The sequence below is a fragment of the Enoplosus armatus genome, chromosome 16 (genome assembly GCF_043641665.1).
Source record: "Enoplosus armatus isolate fEnoArm2 chromosome 16, fEnoArm2.hap1, whole genome shotgun sequence".
NCBI classification, from domain to species: Eukaryota; Metazoa; Chordata; class Actinopteri; order Centrarchiformes; family Enoplosidae; genus Enoplosus; species Enoplosus armatus.
Genome location: NC_092195.1, coordinates 19,342,656 through 19,361,705, shown reverse-complemented (window position 1 = coordinate 19,361,705; position 19,050 = coordinate 19,342,656). Strand labels below are relative to the sequence as shown.

At 39.8% G+C, this 19,050-nt stretch overlaps 1 protein-coding gene across 1 annotated transcript; it reads left to right on the top strand.

Moving 5' to 3' along the window:
* Positions 1 to 1,141: 1,141 nt before the first annotated feature.
* rxrba (retinoid x receptor, beta a) lies at positions 1,142 to 16,635 on the top strand. The gene is made up of 13 exons (XM_070922243.1): positions 1,142 to 1,209; positions 2,040 to 2,188; positions 3,627 to 3,862; positions 4,569 to 4,722; positions 4,867 to 5,046; positions 6,956 to 6,976; positions 9,005 to 9,165; positions 9,282 to 9,411; positions 10,230 to 10,362; positions 13,818 to 13,853; positions 15,820 to 15,911; positions 16,074 to 16,179; positions 16,488 to 16,635. The coding sequence occupies exons 2-13, from the start codon at positions 2,173 to 2,175 to the stop codon at positions 16,633 to 16,635; spliced, it is 1,413 nt and encodes a 470-aa protein (XP_070778344.1). The 5' UTR covers positions 1,142 to 1,209; positions 2,040 to 2,172.
* Positions 16,636 to 19,050: the final 2,415 nt, after the last annotated feature.

Sequence of the window (19,050 nt, the reverse complement as noted above, 5' to 3'; positions counted from 1 at the left end):
TGTTGATTTTTTAATAAAAAAATAAAAAATAAAAAATAAATTGTCAACAATGGCTTTTCTTATGCTCATTTTCTATGCAGGAATCTTTTATTTTGCAACTTTCACAGCAACTGCTGCATTATCTGTCTATCTATTCCTAGTCTATCTAGTCTGTTAGGGCGGCAAAACATGATTTACACCATACCATTTCTGGTCACAGGACAATGTACACAGCTGAATACTTTAAACACACTGTTTTCTTAACATCATCATCATCATTGTCAAAGCACACTGTATATGCTGTATATAAATAGACATGTATATATTGTAATCTATTAAATTAATCATTCAATATTTACTCCAGCTCTCTGCACACTTGTATTCTTGTTTACAATTTGCAGGAATAGTTTGACTTGTATATAGACATTGTATGTTCATTGTTACTTTTATATATATTTATATATGCATCTATATTTTTCACTTACTTGTATCTACTTAATAGGTATGTTTCTTTTTACCTACCTTGTTCAGCTGCATTGTCCTTGTTTTTAGCTGTATGTCTATTTCTATTTTCTATCTTTCTAAAAATTGTTCTTGGAACTGGGTGCAACATTGAGAGCAACGAGTCAATTTCCTCGTATGTATAGGCTACACAGATTTGGCCAATAAAGCTGATTCTGATTCCTATGTGTGGCTTTTGCTTGATATTGCCACAAAGGAAATTTAGAAAATTTGAAAAAGTACCATACCTTTCTTCCCCCGCTTCTTCCAGACATCATTCTGTGCTGTACATGTCTGCCTCCAGCAAGCATAGAAAATATTTGCATAATTGCTTTGAAAATAGAGGATGAAGAGATCATACTGACAGGATTGTAACACTGGTTTGTTTTCCAACACAGCAGGTCCGCCAATAACCTTTTCTGCAACTGACATACTGAGCTGAACTTGTCTTGACCTCTTGACCTCTTGCACTGGATGCCTCTCTCTCACTCAGTGACATGACCACACAACCCTTCTCCTGCCTTAAGAAGTGAGGCTGCAGTGTTTTGCAGTGATTCTGAGCCAATGCTCAACTGTAAGAGAGCACTAAGCCAAATCCTCCACCATCATCATGTTTTCATCCTTGCAGGGGGAGGGAGGGTTGACTACGAGGCAAAGTGGGGGGAGAGACAGACACACACGGGGCCTAGTCGCCACATCTTTCATGCGAAGAAGCTGTGCCGCTAAACCGTCAGTAATCTGTATTTATTTGCACTAAATATATATTTATAATATTTAGCTAGCTTATGACTAGGGGAACGAGATAGAGGTGGAAGAACCAGTGCTGAACTGGTTTGTTCTTGTTCTCTAGCTCTCCTGCGATGCATTCTGGCTAACTAGCTTGCTAACGTTAGCTAGGTTAGGTGGCTAAACGTAGTTGGCTTAGCTTGTTTTGCCAGCTTACACCAGACAGCATGACTTCAACAAAATGTAACGTCAAATACCCGTTTGCTTTAAATATCACGTTGAGATATGTAGTGTCGATTTAATTTGTATTCAAGAAGGGTAGCTAACACAAGCCACTTGGGTTTATGGTAGGCACAGACATTTGAAATGCTAGCTAGTACCGTTAGCTAGTTTACGAGCTATGCGATAGCTAAAGTTAGCTTGCAATAACGGTGGTCTGTTGCCATCTGTCTGGGCTCCATCTATATACGGGAATGGGACGTTTTCTTCACTGCGTTGTAGCGAGATAACATAGTCAGTGTTTGGTATCAATATACTGTTTCTTGTGTATTTAATGACATAGTGTCTTTGCCTGCACTGGATCAGTATCAGGATCAGTCCTGGCATCAGCTGAGCAGCTGGCTGCTTTGCAAAGTCCTGCTGTAACGTTAACGTTACATCCCAAAAATGCATCAAATACACAAATATTTCTATTGACATGCATGCAGACAGCTCATAACCTTGTAATCAGTGGAGTGATATCCGTTTTGTTTTACATTTTTATGACTAAAATGGGCATTCCCTGTGCCAGACCATCATCTTATGCGGAGCTCTTTCTTGTGTTGGAATTTCAGACCCGTTTTTGGTTTCCCAAAACAACTCGGGCCCGGGCCTCAGTCCGCGGTCTAGAGTTTGATAGCGGGCTGTTTGAGACGGAAGCACGTCGGTGCGTAGCTGCCAGCCCGCCGCTGTGCCCCAACCACCATCATGGGAGACAGTAGAGGTGAGAAAATAACTGCACTGATTTTTTTTTTATCAGCAATGCAACAACATGAATGTAAACAAACATTGCATCTGGAAACTAATGTTGATATTAGCTACAGCTTTACAAATATGTTATCAGGGCTGGGTTATGGTGAAACAAATACTTATCCCCAGATTATCTTAAATTATGAATATTGAAGCTTTTTAAAACATGTGTTACAGCTGGCACAGTTGACTTATAACCCCTGTCCTCCAGAGCATACAATCATTTGAACTAAATCATCCAAATGACCACCCCACCATTTCTCTAAACCAGAGTGCATTTTAATATGATTTTGATGATTTGAAATGCAGTTTCCTTTATGTCTGAACATTGTCTTTTTTCAGCATGACAGGTGTATTGTAATACACTGCAATTGTATGTTTTATACTTTGACTGTCTTATCACTGTTGGACCCAGTGTTTATTTACCTTTATCCAAAACACATTACAGTAACATGAGAGCAATGTGTCAGTGCTGCACCAGTAAGTGTGGAACCTCTATTCCTACACCTGGAACGTAATGGCAAACCAGTGTTGGTGCCATACTTGACTTGTTTAGCTTTACAGGACTCATCTCTCATCTCACTATGCCTTGAAGGCAGTATTCCTTTCAAGTACTTATTCAGAGGGCTTGGTGAAATATGTGACAGTGGTGAAGTTGTACAAATGTTAGAAAGAAAGAAAATTGAGACTTGTAAGGAAAAAATACCTTAACCGTTTGTGTTGTGGAGTTGATATGTTTTTACATGGTAATGCAAGCGCTGGCCTCCATGGGCCACAGTAGGTGATTTGTGTGTGCATATGATTGGTTGATTTCTTTCTGGTGTGTTTGAGGCAAGAAAAATAGATTAGATCAGACGACAACGAAGTACACAGCCTGAAGCAGTGAAATTGCAGCACACAGCCAGCTGCAGAAGAAAGTGCCAACTAAATACAAACCACAGCATAAACAAAAATAAATAAATAAAATAACAGCTATTAAAAAGGAGGATTGGTAAAATCAGCACCATCTCCTCTTGCAAGGTTTGCCATTACTTCCCAGCACTGGTGAAAAAAACATAGTAAAAATGGTACAAATCAAATTGTTATTTACCAAAATGAAGTTAGTCTGTTATTTAATGTGTCAATAGATCTGAAGCAAAAAGGGACCAAAATCCCATCAGATTCAGATCACAGAACCAAAAAGGATTCCTGAAAACTGAAATGAATTTCTTCCTCTTGATTGCACACTAGTCAGATCACAGGTAAACCACAGGTACTGTGTGAAAACTGATGATAAATCTTGAGAAATGTAGGGAAGAACAACTCAACCAAAAAAATCACCTCTATTCATAAGCTTAGCCTTTTTTTACCATATCATTTTTATGAATGATTATATTAGCTATTTGTATAATCTCCCTCTTGTCTCTTATCAGATTCCCGCAGCCCGGACAGTTCGTCTGTGTCCTCCCCTCCATCGGGGCAACGTTCGCCTCCCCTGGTTCCCTCAGCCGCAGCTTCCATGACCTCCCTGCCTCCCATCACCACCACCGGGGTCAACAGCCCCATCAGTAGCATCGGCTCCCCCTTTTCCGTCATCAGCTCTTCGCTGGGCTCGCCTTGCCTACCAGGAACGCCATCGGTGGGCTACGGCCCCATTAGCAGCCCGCAGGTAAGGGAAGACTGTTGTACTTCAGGGATATTATTTGAACAATTTCTGTCCATGCAGTTGTTTTCCCGTTCTATCACAGGTTGGATTTTCTGTGTTTTTGTACAGTTTCGAGTTTCAGCCACAGTGTAAATGTACAGGCAAGTGTTATAATAATAATTTTAATTTGCAGTGGAAAGTAGAAATTAACCCCTTGAAAGATATCAGGCTATAATTTTCGTTAAATACAAAGTAATCACATATTTAAGTTGGATTCTTGACAGTTTGAGTGAGAGTTAATCCAACTTTTACTGCAATACAATAGAATAAATCACACTTTTTATGTTCAACATTAAAGCATATTTAAATGAAAAAGACAGCAGTCTTTAATTCAATATTTTGTCCATCACAGAATTGTTGACATAATGGCTTTCTTTGCCATGAGGCCATATATATTTTGCCACAGATCTTTCTTACTTTGGTTTTGCCCCCACTCCTCTTTCTCTCATCTGTTGCCTTGATCTTTACATGTTTACATGTTCTTACCAGTTTGTCAGAGAGTGATATAAGAAGGGTACACACTTGACTCCCACTGCAACCTTATGTTTTTTATTTTGGTCTTGGTGACAATGTTTACCATGTCCTTTACGTTCTTACAGAAAAGGAAAATCATGAAGTTTCTCTAAAACAAACCTCACTTAGTTCACCTTCTCCTCTGTCGTTCTTTCAGATCAACTCAACAGTGTCCATGTCAGGGCTTCATGCAGTGAGCAGCTCCGATGATGTGAAACCTCCGTTGGGCTTGAAGCAGCTGTCGTCCCACAGCCCGGGGCCGATGCTTTCCCAGAAACGCCTTTGTTCCATCTGCGGAGACAGATCCTCTGGTGACTAGACACCTTGAATACAACTATTATTTTCTGTGCCAAAGAAGATCTGAGATCCTTTAACATTTCAGCCTTGAAACAAATAGTGATCCCTCTTGTCTTAAATCTTTGGTTCTTTTCCTTCCTCATTCCCTCACCCTCCAGGTAAGCACTATGGTGTCTACAGCTGTGAGGGCTGTAAAGGCTTCTTCAAACGTACTGTGCGCAAAGACCTGACCTACACCTGTCGGGACAATAAAGACTGTATGGTGGATAAGAGACAGAGGAACCGCTGCCAGTACTGCCGCTACCAGAAGTGCCTGGCCATGGGCATGAAGAGAGAAGGTGAGCAAGCAGGGGCACGTCAGCACACCCTGTAGATGGCTGGATCTCAGCCCCTTCTGCTCAGGATTTTTAGCTTTAAATGCGCAAAATGGTGCATTTTCACACAAATGAGGATTTAATTTTGGTTTTAAATGCCATTTTAAATTATTTGAAGATGACTATTCAGCTGACAGAAAGCTCTTACAAAGATTTCTTGAGTTCATAAAATGGGTTAATCATTGGTAGCACGGACGCTGTAGTGTATTTGTTTGTTGTGCAGACTAAGCTTTTGATTTAGCCTTGCAGCAGCACATATTATGAGATGTAAACTCCAAATCTGGTTTCAAGAGTGTCCAACTGTAGTTGGGGAAAGACAAATATGTTACTACTCTTGTAACACTCATCAGTGATGATGTTGATTCATCAGCTAATTTCTACCTTTCGGGAGCTGGAAGAAATAAGTCTCCTTTAACGGTAGCATATTGGGTGTGATGGACTGACCAATAAAGCCTACTGCTAATATTTAAAAAAAAAAAAAAGGTTTTGCCAACTTCACTTTGGCCTGAGAAGCTCCTACAAACACGCTGGCTGTTTCCCAGCTCAAGGACTGCCTCCTTCAAACCCAACATTTCAATGCTGGACGCGTCATTAAGGGTCTCCCTTTCCAGAGGCCCTTCCAGATTCGTGAGAAATGGCAGCCTTCTTTTGCCCGAAACTAGAGGACACAACTAGTGTATCCTCAGTGTTCTGTAATCCTCTGAACGCCAGTTATTTGTATAGAACCAAAAGGGTATTCACTGCCCCTTTGCTTTTTTTTTTTTTTCATGCTTTCAGTATGACATTTAAGAGTCTTTTTGCTGTTGATTGGTATCAAAAGTCTTCATTATATCCACAGTGATTCAGTGTTGTAAAACAATAAACCATGAAAAAGTCCAAGGGGGTTAAATTATTTTTATAGGCGCTGTGTGATGATGTGTTTAGGCAATCTTTTTCTCATAGTCGGGAAGAATTGCAAGATATTTACCAGGTGTTTGTCTTCAGGTGGCCATCTGTCATGATTTGTACCAATGAAGAAGCACAAACGCCACTGTTTGGTCTCGTTTGCAGCTCTTAAACTGTTTTACTTTTACCCAGATTTCCAATATGTTAAACATCAACATCAATCTTTAAAACTCCTATCACTATCATGGAATTGCCCGAGTTTGCCACTCCATAATTTCATAGTATATCATTATTATGTTAGTGACAGTGATAGTGCTGATGAACTGATATAGCTCTTATAGTGTAAAAAGGAAACCGATATTTATATATTTAAAACTACTACTGATTTGTTTGCTGCGTTGTACTAGTGTCCTGACACTGAAAATCATGTTAGAGCCATTTTGAACCAGTCAGTGTGAGACTATCTGCTTAGTCTCGTAATGTTTAGCAGTGTAGGTAAGAGCTAACTGCACTGCGTATTGTACTCAGTTTGTACTTGGTTTATGTTTGATAAGTTGCTGAGGTGTGTGGTCTCTGTTTCTATATTGATTGCTGTAGTCATGGAGGATTAAGTTAACGCAGATGAAAGGAACATTCAGGGCAGCTGCTTTCTGTAGCAGGTACTTTCTACGTAATCTGCCACAACCTGTTAATCCTGAGCCTAAATTTTTAACTTCACCCATAACCTTAAAGGAGATCTTATACCTAATCTATAAATGGTAATGAATGCATCAGTAAATGATAGTATGAGTGTTGATATTTTTCCATTGCATTTTAACAAAGAGAGCTTCAGTAATATTTGTACAATAGGGGATAGAAAGAACGAGTACAGAGTGGTAGAGAGGGAGATGGGGGTGGGTAAGCCTTGTAAACACTAACCCCCTTTCCCCCTCTCTTCCTCTTTTTGTTTCCTCTCGTTCTCTCTCTCCCCCCCTCCCTCCTTCTGTAGTGGCCAAGATGAACGACAGATGTAAGGAGAAGCGGGAGGGAGGGGTGTGTGTCTGTGTCTGTATGAGTGAGAGAGAAGCAGAGAGATATTACATTGCATATCTATGAGAAGGAGCTAGTTTGAAATGTGTTTCCATAGTCTGCTGCCAGTGCTCAGAGGTGGACCAGTGCCAGCCTTGAATCGCTTCCCTGTGTTTTTTTAACCTTTATAGATCCAGGGAAAGTTTGCTGAGTATGCACACTCCTTTTAATCATCATCCTACTTTAGTGTACTGGGTGCTGCCCAGCAAGGTCACAGTCACTACAGTCAGCCACAGAGCCATTCCACTTTTGTTCAGGAACATTATTTCCTTGTTTAAGGAGATTAATGTTTGGCTTCCAAAGTGGCAGCTTTCCGTCACAAGCCCACTTTTTCAAAATTCATGTCCACTGGCGCGGCATTTCTTTTTCTGTATCAAATACAGACACCATGTCCAATGCAGATTGATGGTAATATCGAGTAGATTAAAAAGTTTCAAAGCGTTTGCTTTGTTTGACACTTAAAGCAACTTCGGTTCTCAGACACGTTAATGATCAATATTTAATTCATCATCAAAAGAATACAAAGTGCTTGTTTTTCCTCGACAAAGCCTTCGTTTAAACAATTGATACTTGCTGTTTTCGCAGCACAACCCAAGAAGAAGTAATGACATCACTTACTACTGCTTCTCCTGCTCAAATTCGGTTTGCTGCTATTTAATAAATGGCCAAAACAGTAAAAAAAAATAAAAGATACACTTGACAAATTAATTTACAAACCTTTCTGGAAAATGTCAGTTTGATGAGTCTGTTGATTAGCACAGTGCTGTTTGTACAAATTTGGACAGTGACATTCTCTCAGTGACGCAACTATCAGCTTGGATGTTTTAGGGTGTTCACGTTCGTGTTTTGTCAACAGTGTAGGACTTTTCTATTCATAAACCTCCAATTTTAGGACAGTGAAACAAGTCAGTGATCCTGAACATACAACCAAAGCAACTACGTTTGTCGGGCCTAACGGATGTTCTTCACTGACCCAGCCAGTCACATAATCTCAGCCTGTGTCTACTGATGTCTGTGAGTGGTAGACATTTGATTCGTCCAATTATCTTTGGTCCCTTTGAAATTGGAGTACTGTTGTGGCCTTGTTGTATTAAAAATCCAATCCAATTCTTACGTGAAAGCTTTTTTAGAACTTCAAGAAAAGGAAAATGCAGTGTGATTACATGGAGTTGTATTCATTGGATTTACACGCACTTAAATAAACCCGATTGCTGTCGTCTTTCTGCAGTAACCTGATTTTTTGAACTTCATGAAAATGAGAAACCTAGTGTCCTTAATCTGGGTAAGGGATTAAGAGAAACCTTGTTACTGCAGATTTCCTTTGGAGAAAAAAAAAACGGAACTCCTGACAGTGAAAAATTCAATCTGGGCAAAATGCCTGCTTTCAGAATACCAACGTTACATTTCATTGTAATTCCCTCCGGAATGTCACTTCAGAATAATTAGTTAATAATAATGATAATAATTTCTGTTGTGTATGTCTTAATATGATCCATTTCTGCCTTGGTAGTGTGCCTGAAAGAAGTATGAAAGACAGTATGAGAGACTTTGAATTCATCATGAATTGTACATATCTGTCTCTTTCCCTTTCCTTTTGCTTCTTTCTTTTTGTATGCCAATCTCTTTCCACACCAATCTTCCTCCCTCATTTCTCCTCTTCATTGTCCACACCCTTTCTCTTAATCTCCTATTCTACCTCTCTCACTTTCACTGTCATTTCTTCTTCCATTACCTTTCACTCTATTTCTTTTGCTGTGTTCTTGTTGTCGTCAATTATGTCTTATGGTCTCTACCGTTGCCTGCCTGCCCCTTGGCTTCTCTATCCTTGTCCATTCCTTTGCTCCTGCACCTTTCTTGCTTCTCTGTTCTTTCATTTTTCCTCCTTCTCTTTTTCCCTTCTTCCCCTTTCTTGTCCTTCATTGTTTTCTTCTGTGCTCCCTTCTGTCCTCCCCAATCCCCCGTCCTGCAGCTGTCCAAGAGGAGCGACAGAGGAACAAGGAACGAGAGGGCGAGGTGGAGTCGACCAGTGCGGTGAACGAGGAGATGCCAGTGGAGAAGATTTTGGAAGCAGAGGTGGCTGTAGAGCAGAAGACAGAGCTTCATGCAGATGGAAGCTCAGGCGGCAGCTCTGTGAGTGTTTAGTTGAACAATCTTGACAGGCTGTTGGTATGAACAGTACAGTGTGTCTTGGTCAAGTTAGTTGATTAAATAATTATCAATAAATCCTCTAAATCTGCTTTCTTTAGCCCAACGATCCGGTCACCAACATCTGTCAGGCAGCAGACAAGCAGCTCTTCACCCTGGTGGAGTGGGCCAAGAGGATCCCTCACTTCTCTGAGCTGCCCCTGGACGACCAGGTCATCCTGCTACGTGCAGGTAAGCTCTCCGTCTGACTTAAGAACATTTAATGAATCAGTTGGGATTCTGCTGATAGATTGTCTGTTGAGCCTGTGCCTTCTTTGTGTCATGCAAACACAGTCAAACGTCATCTAACACAACACTGCATTCCCTGCCCTTCCTAGTTTTGAAAAAAGAAAGTATGAGAAATGAGTTTTTATATGTTTAACCTCAGAATTTTCAGGGTTTTTTGCCGCTCCATCATATTCCTCCTATTCCAACTCCTAATACAGCATTTGGTGTCCCTCGTGTATGTAAATGAGGGTGCACAAAATATTAAGACACTGTTAGACATGAGACACTATTAGACACTGTTATTATAATGCAAGTTCAATCTTTTACACCACCAACAACTGTAGTTTTAAATCAACTTCTCTCTGACACATTGTCAACAAAAATAGAAAAACATTATAAATTTGCATGACTTATTATGCAGGGCTGTTGAATTGGAATTGGAGTGTGCAGGTTTTTTATTAATTTATGTTGTCAGGAAAGACCTTTTCCCTTTTTCCATATAGAACTAAATATTGGGGTTCACAATCTCAAAAGACCTGGAGAAATTATAAATGTGTTTCCTGTAGTGTGTTTAGTTCCAGGCTCAGCGGATAGATATTAATAAGTTAACTATTACAAAATAATGACAGCAGGTGTTTAATGAGAGAGAGATCTTCAATTTGATAAATTAGGACCAGAAACATTCAGTCATGTCAGGTATTAAGAAACAAAAAACGACACAATAGAAGAATATTTAGACGTTTTGATTCACTAGAAATATTGGGACACCAACTCTTCAACAGGCTGGAATGAACTCCTGATTGCATCGTTCTCTCATCGCTCCATCTCGGTGAAGGACGGGATTTTACTGGCCACTGGCCTGCATGTCCACAGGAACAGTGCTCACAGTGCAGGTGTTGGAGCCATCTTTGACAGGTAATACACAGATGCATATATGCACAAACAGTATCACTCTGACAGACATACCACATTAGTGATTACCCCCGCATTCACAAGTTTGGGTGGGTGACCCAACTGAAGAGGACATGCCATCATAAAAATATTGTGTTCACTGGAGAGTTTTAGCATTATGTGATTGAAGTGCTTTTTCAGAGGCCTTTCTACTCCACTTTGAAATCCAAACAGCGTAGGATCCCTTCTTAGAATAGATCTGCTTCTACATATTAGGACCTCCTACTCTAAGCCTAAAATAGACCGGCCCTGATAAGCCAGGTAAAATCCACAATCCCCTCTTGAATTCACCTGGTAAATCCACATCAGTCCTGAAAGAGGAAAGAAAGAAAGACCGCCCGCTTACCTTTATTTGTCCACAAATCCATATTCACACTCACTGTTTTTTGGAATCTAAACAAATGTATTATTCAGGTTTAGCTGGATTAGTGACTGGGGTAAGAATTTAGGATACTGTGTCTTCATCTTTGGTTGGCTGCAGCTGCTGTGTTCTGCCTTGGCTGTGATTGGCTGAGAGACTTTGCTTCTTTAGTACTGCCTGTAGGGTGACTGCGCATGCCGGGGAAGGCTGGTGACTAATGCTTACCCATAGACGTGCATGCGCACACGCACACACACACTCGGTGGCATAGCAACTCTTGCAGTATTTGATAACGTGATAACGGCTGGCTAATGTACAGCACTAACATGTGAATATATAATGGGACTGTCCCTTAAAATACTTTAAAATACCTTAATGTAATAGTTTACATCCCATTATTGTGCAGAACGTTGTAGAGACCATGGTTCATATTTTGGTGTTACATTTTCTTTTCTGCTGACCACAGAATAATTATTTAGTCTAATTATTATTATTTAGTTATCTCATCTTGACGTAGAGACCCTTGTTGTCTTGAGATCATAAAATAATTACAATCTTCACATAAGCCAGTCTTGATCATTAGATCAAAATCACAAGATTCTTATAATTATCTGTAATTTGTAGTCATTAGGCAATCACTGCCAGTCTGTATATCTAATGTCATTGTAAACATTGTAAAATAAGTTAACTGCCACAGGCACACTGTAAGTAGTATTATAGAAATGTAACCATGCCTTATGTGTTTTCTACAGGCAACTGTATGATTGGTGGCCACAGGTACACTATCAGTCAAGAGTCATGTACATTTTTATCTAAAACAAGCTTGTTAGTTTGAGATCCCAAAACCCTTATTCCATGATCACTGGAAAACAAAACAAAAACATAATTACAGCCATGGCCTCTCCAGCCTTCTGCATTATTGCATCAACCATCAATTGTTAATCCAAAAGTAAAATCACATGTTTTTGACATTTGTCACTAGAAACCAATGATGAGATAACTCAAATTATAAAAATGTTATCAGTAGGAGTTAACGGTTGTTTCAAAATATGTTATTTGATTAAGATGTGACACTTGTTGTGCTGCAATAAATGCTGGTTCATGTCATAATGGGATGTTATTGCATTATCCAGGTTTATTACATCAGCAGGTTTTAGTACATTTTCAGCGCTTCGAGTGAGACATTTTTTCTGTTCATTACATTATCACTTGAAAACAAAATCAATCTTTTATGTAAAACCCCAACTACATCACAACGTGTCAATTCACTGTTAATTACACAGTAATTACATTGTTATAAAGGGTTAACTTTGCCTAGAAATCCAGTCAGGTTTAAAGCAAGCTAACTAGGCTCGTGGCAAATGGCTCAATGATTTTCTTCTGATACTTAATTTTCTCACAGCACTGCTCTCTTCTAGCAGCAGGCTTTTGTTTCAGCTTCGCATCAGCATCTGTTTGAAGCCACTGAATCATATTTTATGAAGGAGGATCTAAATAATAGAATATCAGAATGTAATTTCTTTGTAATTCATTACTTGAGGTGGGCTTCTTACTAGATTGGCCCTGAAGTGCAAAACACAACAGCCTTTAAAAAAACAACTGAACAAAGCAAAAAAACTTTTGAACTACTTTCAACTACACAATAGAAAAGGTGACTTTCACAACCCAAATTAAAAAAAGAGAAAACAAACGAACGATTTCAGAAAACATCTTACAAACTAGAAAGAATTGGTACCTGCTATTTTTGTCATTAAGCAAGAGGGTATCTTGTCTACATACTCTTTTTATTTGAGTGACACTGTAGACATCCAATCAATGAATGACAAAGATAGTAGGCACCTCTCTTTTCAGATTTGTTGTTTGTTCTGAAATGTTGTGTTTTCTGTTCTGTTTGTTTTGTGTGTGTTGTTAATTTGTTTTCTTAAATGTTGTGTTTTGCACTCGGAGCCTCAAAAATATTTCACACGATAGGCTCAGTTTAGTGAAACTGGCTTAAAGTCCAACTGAAACCCCATTTAATCATTTGTGTATTTTAGATGTATTAATTGTTTTTCATTATTGAAAGGAAGAAAATGATCAGAAATGCTCCTTTTGGTCTCAGCCAGCTGGAGGGGCATGCCTGTGTTCGACTGATAGCAGCGTGTTACACCGTGAGGAACGAGAGACAAAGTGAACAAACCTGCACTGTAGCCTGAGCTAAGAAGGAGACTTTAGCAGGACAGCTAATGTGTGTTGTTCAGAGTCTGTGGCTCTTGTGTTGTGTTGCTGCTGTCTGGCTCAGTGTGACTGACTGCTCTGCCTCTGATGGAACGCTGACGTTACTGCTTTGTTCAAGATTTGATTGGCTATATCGAAATAAGATCTCCATCTACATAGACGGATATCGAAACGGTATTCAATCAAATCAATGCAAAACTAGAGGGCGCCATCATGAAACTATAAAATATCAAATATCAGATTTTCTTAAAGGAAAACACAGGACAAGTGATTTACAGAGCAAGTAACAGACTAAAAGACAAATGCAATTTAATTTCAGTTGGACCTTAAGTTACTTTTCATGATGTAATAACGTTTAGCTAGGAACACCTATTAGAGGTTGGGGGTTAATCATTTTTCCGCTTATGAACAGTTTCATGTGTACTAATGGTTTTCTGCTGTTTTGGCTCATGAGATTTATCATAACCTCCTCTCTGCTTATTTTAATACAAGTGAATATAGTGGTGCCTTATGTAAGACTACGGCTTATGATGTCATAAAACTGATCAAATGTTTATCAGAGGTCCACATTTCACAAATTCAGTGTTTGGGTGCAGTTGCAAGATAAAGCAAACCTTGAGTCCAGACCTGAAAAATGTGAACTATGCCCATGCACACTATTTAACAACAATTTTAACGTATCAGAAAGTAGTTTGTAACACTACAGATTTTCACCATGTGAAATCATATTAAAGCACTGACCATCTGTATAGCTGGAGGGCTCAGAAAACAGAGGGAATTCTGTAATAACAATGTAACTGTGTAATGACATTGTAATAACACATTGTGATTGAATACACAGGGCGCACAATGCAGAGGTTGGGGCCATATTTGACAGGTAATTACGCCACTACACAAACACTTTTCTTAAACCCCTCCTCTTGAGTCAACATTGAAACAAACAGGACCAAAGCTAAAAGGTTGATGCTTTTAGTGTTTTTCCTCAGCTTTGCAGAAGCCAGCCGGTTTTTGCTGCAAGATCCACTGAGAATCGTTTGGCCCATTCACTCAGTGAACTCTAGGAGTGTGGTTTAGATGATGATGACAAAGAGCAGCACTGCATTTTGAATTTGAATTCAGCAGCACCATATTTGGTTTGTGGCTTTGACTGTTAAAAGCCTCGTCCAATCGCCTGCAGAATACTTTTCATCTTTTGCCCATTGACAGTGCCGCCTCTTACCAAGCCAAATGCTTGTTGAGCCTTGCCAGACCATAATGTGCAAATCAAAATGTGTGGGCTGGCTTTGCGAAGCTAGCTTTCCCACGGCATTAATGGTGGAACGTGGTTGTATGACGTAATACTGTATTACTCCAGTGCAGTTGTTTTTAGATGCCCTAATTTACTGCTGAGCCTTTTTGAGGTGACCCTCTTCAGTGATATTCCTTCTGTGATGGGAAGTGTCCATTTTATAACATTAATGATATAGACTCTAGGTGCGTACCAAAAACCACTCACTTTCCTCCATATCTCAACTAAATATGAATAAAACATTTACTCATTGTGTTGGGTGTGAATAAAAACCTTGTGGGCTTGAGCAGTATCTGTTAAAGTCAGTCCTCCTCATTAAAAGCAGATGTGCATTTCTGATGATGGTTCATGGAGTAGCAAATAAACTGTCCCTAATGGCCATCACGTCTTTCCCCTCACCGCCTGGTCTGCGTAGTCCTCTCCTCTTTCATTCGTCATTCCTGGCAGGAGAGCAGAAGTAGCTAGACAAGTTTTAAGATGCACTTACGGCCTTCACCAAGCCTCTTATGTCCAAGCTGATATTCTATTCTATAAGTTGGAAGGATACGTTGATAAGCCTTTGTTATTTATTCTATTTTTGCCATGTTCAACTTTTGTTTCTACTGGTTGCATGCATTGTTCTTGAACAGCAAGATTGAAACACCAAGTTTCAATCTTTAGGTTACAAGATTTGTGAAGCATTTTTAAAAATGAATGGGCAGCATTTAAAGTATATAGTTTAGCACGCAAAATCATTATCACGCCCTCGCTCTGGCTCTCTCTTAATTTTTGCATCAACACATCTCAAGTAAAACGGCTTGTTAGTGATGCGCGTGGATACAGTGGTAGTTTTAAAATTGAGGAATTTGACCATGGCCGGTTTTGAGTCCTTGAATTATGTAACAAGGCATTAAACGTGACCAAAAAGTCAATGTATTTGGTGTCTTTATTCCTTTCTGTGAGTGAGAACATTTGTCTAAAATATGAGTGTGTGTGTGTTCAGGCTTTGAGAAGTAAAATATCTGTTTAGCTGCTAAACTCTTACTGTCTTCTCTAAAGCTAAACCATGCGGAAAATGTCAAAGTCTGAAACTAAACAGCAAACTATAAAGCAGTTTGGCAGTCACTTTCACATTTACTTGCGCAGCTAATTCCAAGTATAACAAAGACAAGCAACTATTGAATTATTAAGTAGGAAAAACCAAAAAGCAGAATCAGCCACAGCCAGAACATACCACCATTTGGTGGCAGCAGTTTGCCACCCTGGCCAGTTTTAACTAGTGTTTTTTCCCCCCCAGCAGAACCAGCAGTTCAGCCATGCACAAGTAGTTTGGACATAAAGTCATTACATTGAGAAGTAACTGTAAATAACAATGTGATTATGGAGTCTGGTCCCTCTCTGTTGTTCTTACTCTCTTAATCCCTCCCTTTCTTCCTCTTGTTTTTATTGCTTTTTTTCTTATCTTCTTCCGTCCTTTCCCTTGCTTCTTCTCTCTTCCCTAATCTGGTATTGTCCTCCTGTCTCCAACTGGGATTTCCCCCTGCAAATCTCCTCCCCTCACCTCTCCTCTCTGCAGGGTTTTGACAGAGCTTGTAAGCAAGATGAGAGACATGCAGATGGACAAGACAGAGCTGGGCTGCCTTCGAGCCATCATCCTCTTCAACCCAGGTACACAGACAGGCGGAAGGTTGAAAATCATGTGAATCATTAGGGACTCCAAACGAACGTTGACCAATTCATGGCTGGATAATTGAAGGACTTTTGAAATGGGAAACATGTAAAATATTCCCTTATAGAGATAATGTAAATGTTCTCTGTTTTCACCTGAAGATGCCAAGGGTTTGTCCAACTCCAGTGAGGTGGAGCTCCTGAGAGAGAGGGTGTACGCATCTCTCGAGACTTACTGCAAACAGAAATACCCCGATCAGCAGGGCAGGTAGGTTATAACACGCAGACATACTGAAAAGTAAGAGGTGAGCGTGTTGATTGTGACAGGTGGCACTGCTGCTCAGACATATCAGCACAGTTATATAATATTCAGTTCAGCAGCTTTAACATGTCGCTGCAGCACAGAGCAGCTGGATATGATGCTGTGGTTTCTGAGCATTGATTATAGAGATCTACCAAAAAAGGCACTCATAAGGTCTGTCTTGTTCTGAATTGTTGTTATCAGTTTACATGATTGATAGATGTATAGTCATTTCTCATTCTACTGTCCTTCTCATCCTTCCCTCCGTCGTCCAGGTTTGCAAAGCTCCTCCTGCGGCTCCCAGCACTGCGCTCCATTGGTCTGAAATGCCTGGAGCACCTGTTCTTCTTTAAATTGATTGGTGACACGCCCATTGACACCTTCCTGATGGAGATGCTAGAGGCGCCTCACCAGCTCACCTAGAGGAGCCAGGTTCGGTCCGGTCAGGATCTGATGCACACCAGGATTACCAACACGTCACCCCTGTGTTGGGGTCGTTGGCTCTTCTCGTTGGGCCTCACTTAACTGCAGCACCTGCTGGTTTTAATGTACCGGCTGTCACACTTGTACACACACACACAAACACACACATATTCCCTGTCATCGGCTAATTATCTTCACGCATGCACATGCAGATCTTAACTTGCGTACATGACTTCACATGCAACATAACTAATACACAAATAATGTGGCTCTGAATGAACAATATGCTAACACACACACACACACACACACACACACACACACATACATCTTCACCATCTTTTCCAATATTCAGTTTTCCACCATAGGGGTTACGACTCAAGGAATATATCCCCTTTTTATCACACATATACAGTAAATGTCTTAATTTTAAGTTAGCCTTCAGTTTTCACATTTTCATCTCACAGTGGGTTTTTGCTTCTGCGTAACTGGTAACTTCCCCTGTTTTTACTTGGGTTACTTAGTTGCACTGCAAGCTCCACCTCTGTGTATTATATCCATCACTAGCTGGTTAGTTATTCATGTATGGTTTTAGCTTAAAATCAGGTGCGTAGCATTTCAATCAACTGTCCACCATCAAACAAATTCACTTCTTATTGGTCAGGAGGTGTCCTATAATGGACAGGCAGACACACCCTCCCAGTGAGTTCATCCAATCTCGTGAACATTGAAATATTTTATGCTTTTTTGAATATTCATGCTGAAACTTGTTTGAGTTTCTATTTTGAAGTACTGTACTCATGAAATGAGAGCTTTTTCCAAGGCATTGAAATCCAGGAAAAGGGGGGTGGGAGCACTTTGTTGAACAGACAAACTTTGTCCCTCCCACCCTGATGCGCACAGCGGGCTTTGTAAGACAAGAAGAATGACTTGAATTTTTTTTTTTTCCTAGTTTTGATTTTATCCTTTTCTCTACTTTGGCAGTTGGTTGGCATTTTAAACAGCTTGAGGCTCACAGGAAGTACAGCTTCATACAAGAAAAAATCATATTTGTTAGTCTTTTATTTCCCCCAAATCTTCCCTTTGCTGGTGGTCATTTATGCACTTTTGTGAGTTGTAGCTGTGTAAATGTTCCTGTTTCCTAGAAATGACCATCTATTCTCCGACACCTAAGATGACCTTGAAGGTACTATGTGTAGGGTTTTCTCATTATTGCATTATCGTCATATCAGATGTGATGATTTGTTATAGAACTTGCTAAAAAAACTTTGGCTGGCGGCAGGTATGTTGTCCTAACACCCAGTCCAGCTGAAAGTCTATTATTCTTGTGAGATTGCTCTTTAACCCCAACTTCTTCTTTGCATCAACTGTCCATTGGCTGTCCTTGGATGAGATACTTACGCAGTTTGAAATACATTGCTTTGTATTCAAGATGCTGCCCTCTGACCCCTCTAGGTGCTAAAAGCTGAATTTTTTGTGCAAAGCAAAAAAAAAAAAACAGCAGCAGAGATGGGAAATGTAAAGACCAGCTGAGATCACAGTGGCAATAATGCGACATTTAATTTCACCTGGTATACTCTTGCAGCCCACTTCTCTTGGATTGACCACTGGCTGTTGATATAGATTGGTAAACAATGCACCGGTGTTTGAATTACAAAGGGCCGCTTGTGTGTCATGTTACTGTAATGCAATAATGAAATTCGTGCTATATAATGGAAATCCTACACCTACTACCTGCTGCTTTGGAAACTTTATTCAGTGTGTATTCGCTCAATGCTTGCCACTTTTGTACAGTAGATGTAAATAATAATTAAAAAAAACATAGGAGTCAAGCAGAAACAAAGGCCTGTTCACACTCATGTGAATGTGAAATATGTGGCTCCGACAAACAAATTGAAAAGCTCTATTTTTTGCTGTTGAATCAACATTAGACTTGCCTCCCGTGTAATGACATCACCATGAAATTGTTATTGAGCCCAGGGCCAAACCACACCTCACTGCTGCTTTTGCACCAACTTCTGCCAATGTTTCCTATTGTTCTTGCTAATTGATTGGCTGGATTTCATTGACAATGGCACTTGATATTTACTGTGATTGACATTTGTGAGCAACTGAATCTGAGCATTGCAGTGAAAAGTCAAATGCAGCTACCACATGATCAGGAGATATAGAGTAAACTATGAATCAAACCGTCTACGTGCGCTCAAAGGTGAGCAATACTGGGGTACACAAAGATTTGTTACCATTTTTGTTAGTAAGATATTTAAAAGAGTGTTGGCGTTCTGAGGTATATTTAGCCTTCTGATTTGTCACCACATTTAATAGAAATTAGAAATGTACATTTTGCAGTATCATTCTACAGGGAAGAGGTACAGCTGTCCTCTACCAGGTGCTAAATAACTAAAATGGTCTTTT

Coding starts and splice junctions, on each gene's coding strand:
- rxrba (XM_070922243.1), top strand. Junction 4,723..4,866: donor CTGCGGAGACAGATCCTCTG/GTGACTAGACAC, acceptor CTCACCCTCCAG/GTAAGCACTATGGTGTCTAC. Junction 13,854..15,819: donor GTTGGGGCCATATTTGACAG/GTAATTACGCCA, acceptor TCCTCTCTGCAG/GGTTTTGACAGAGCTTGTAA.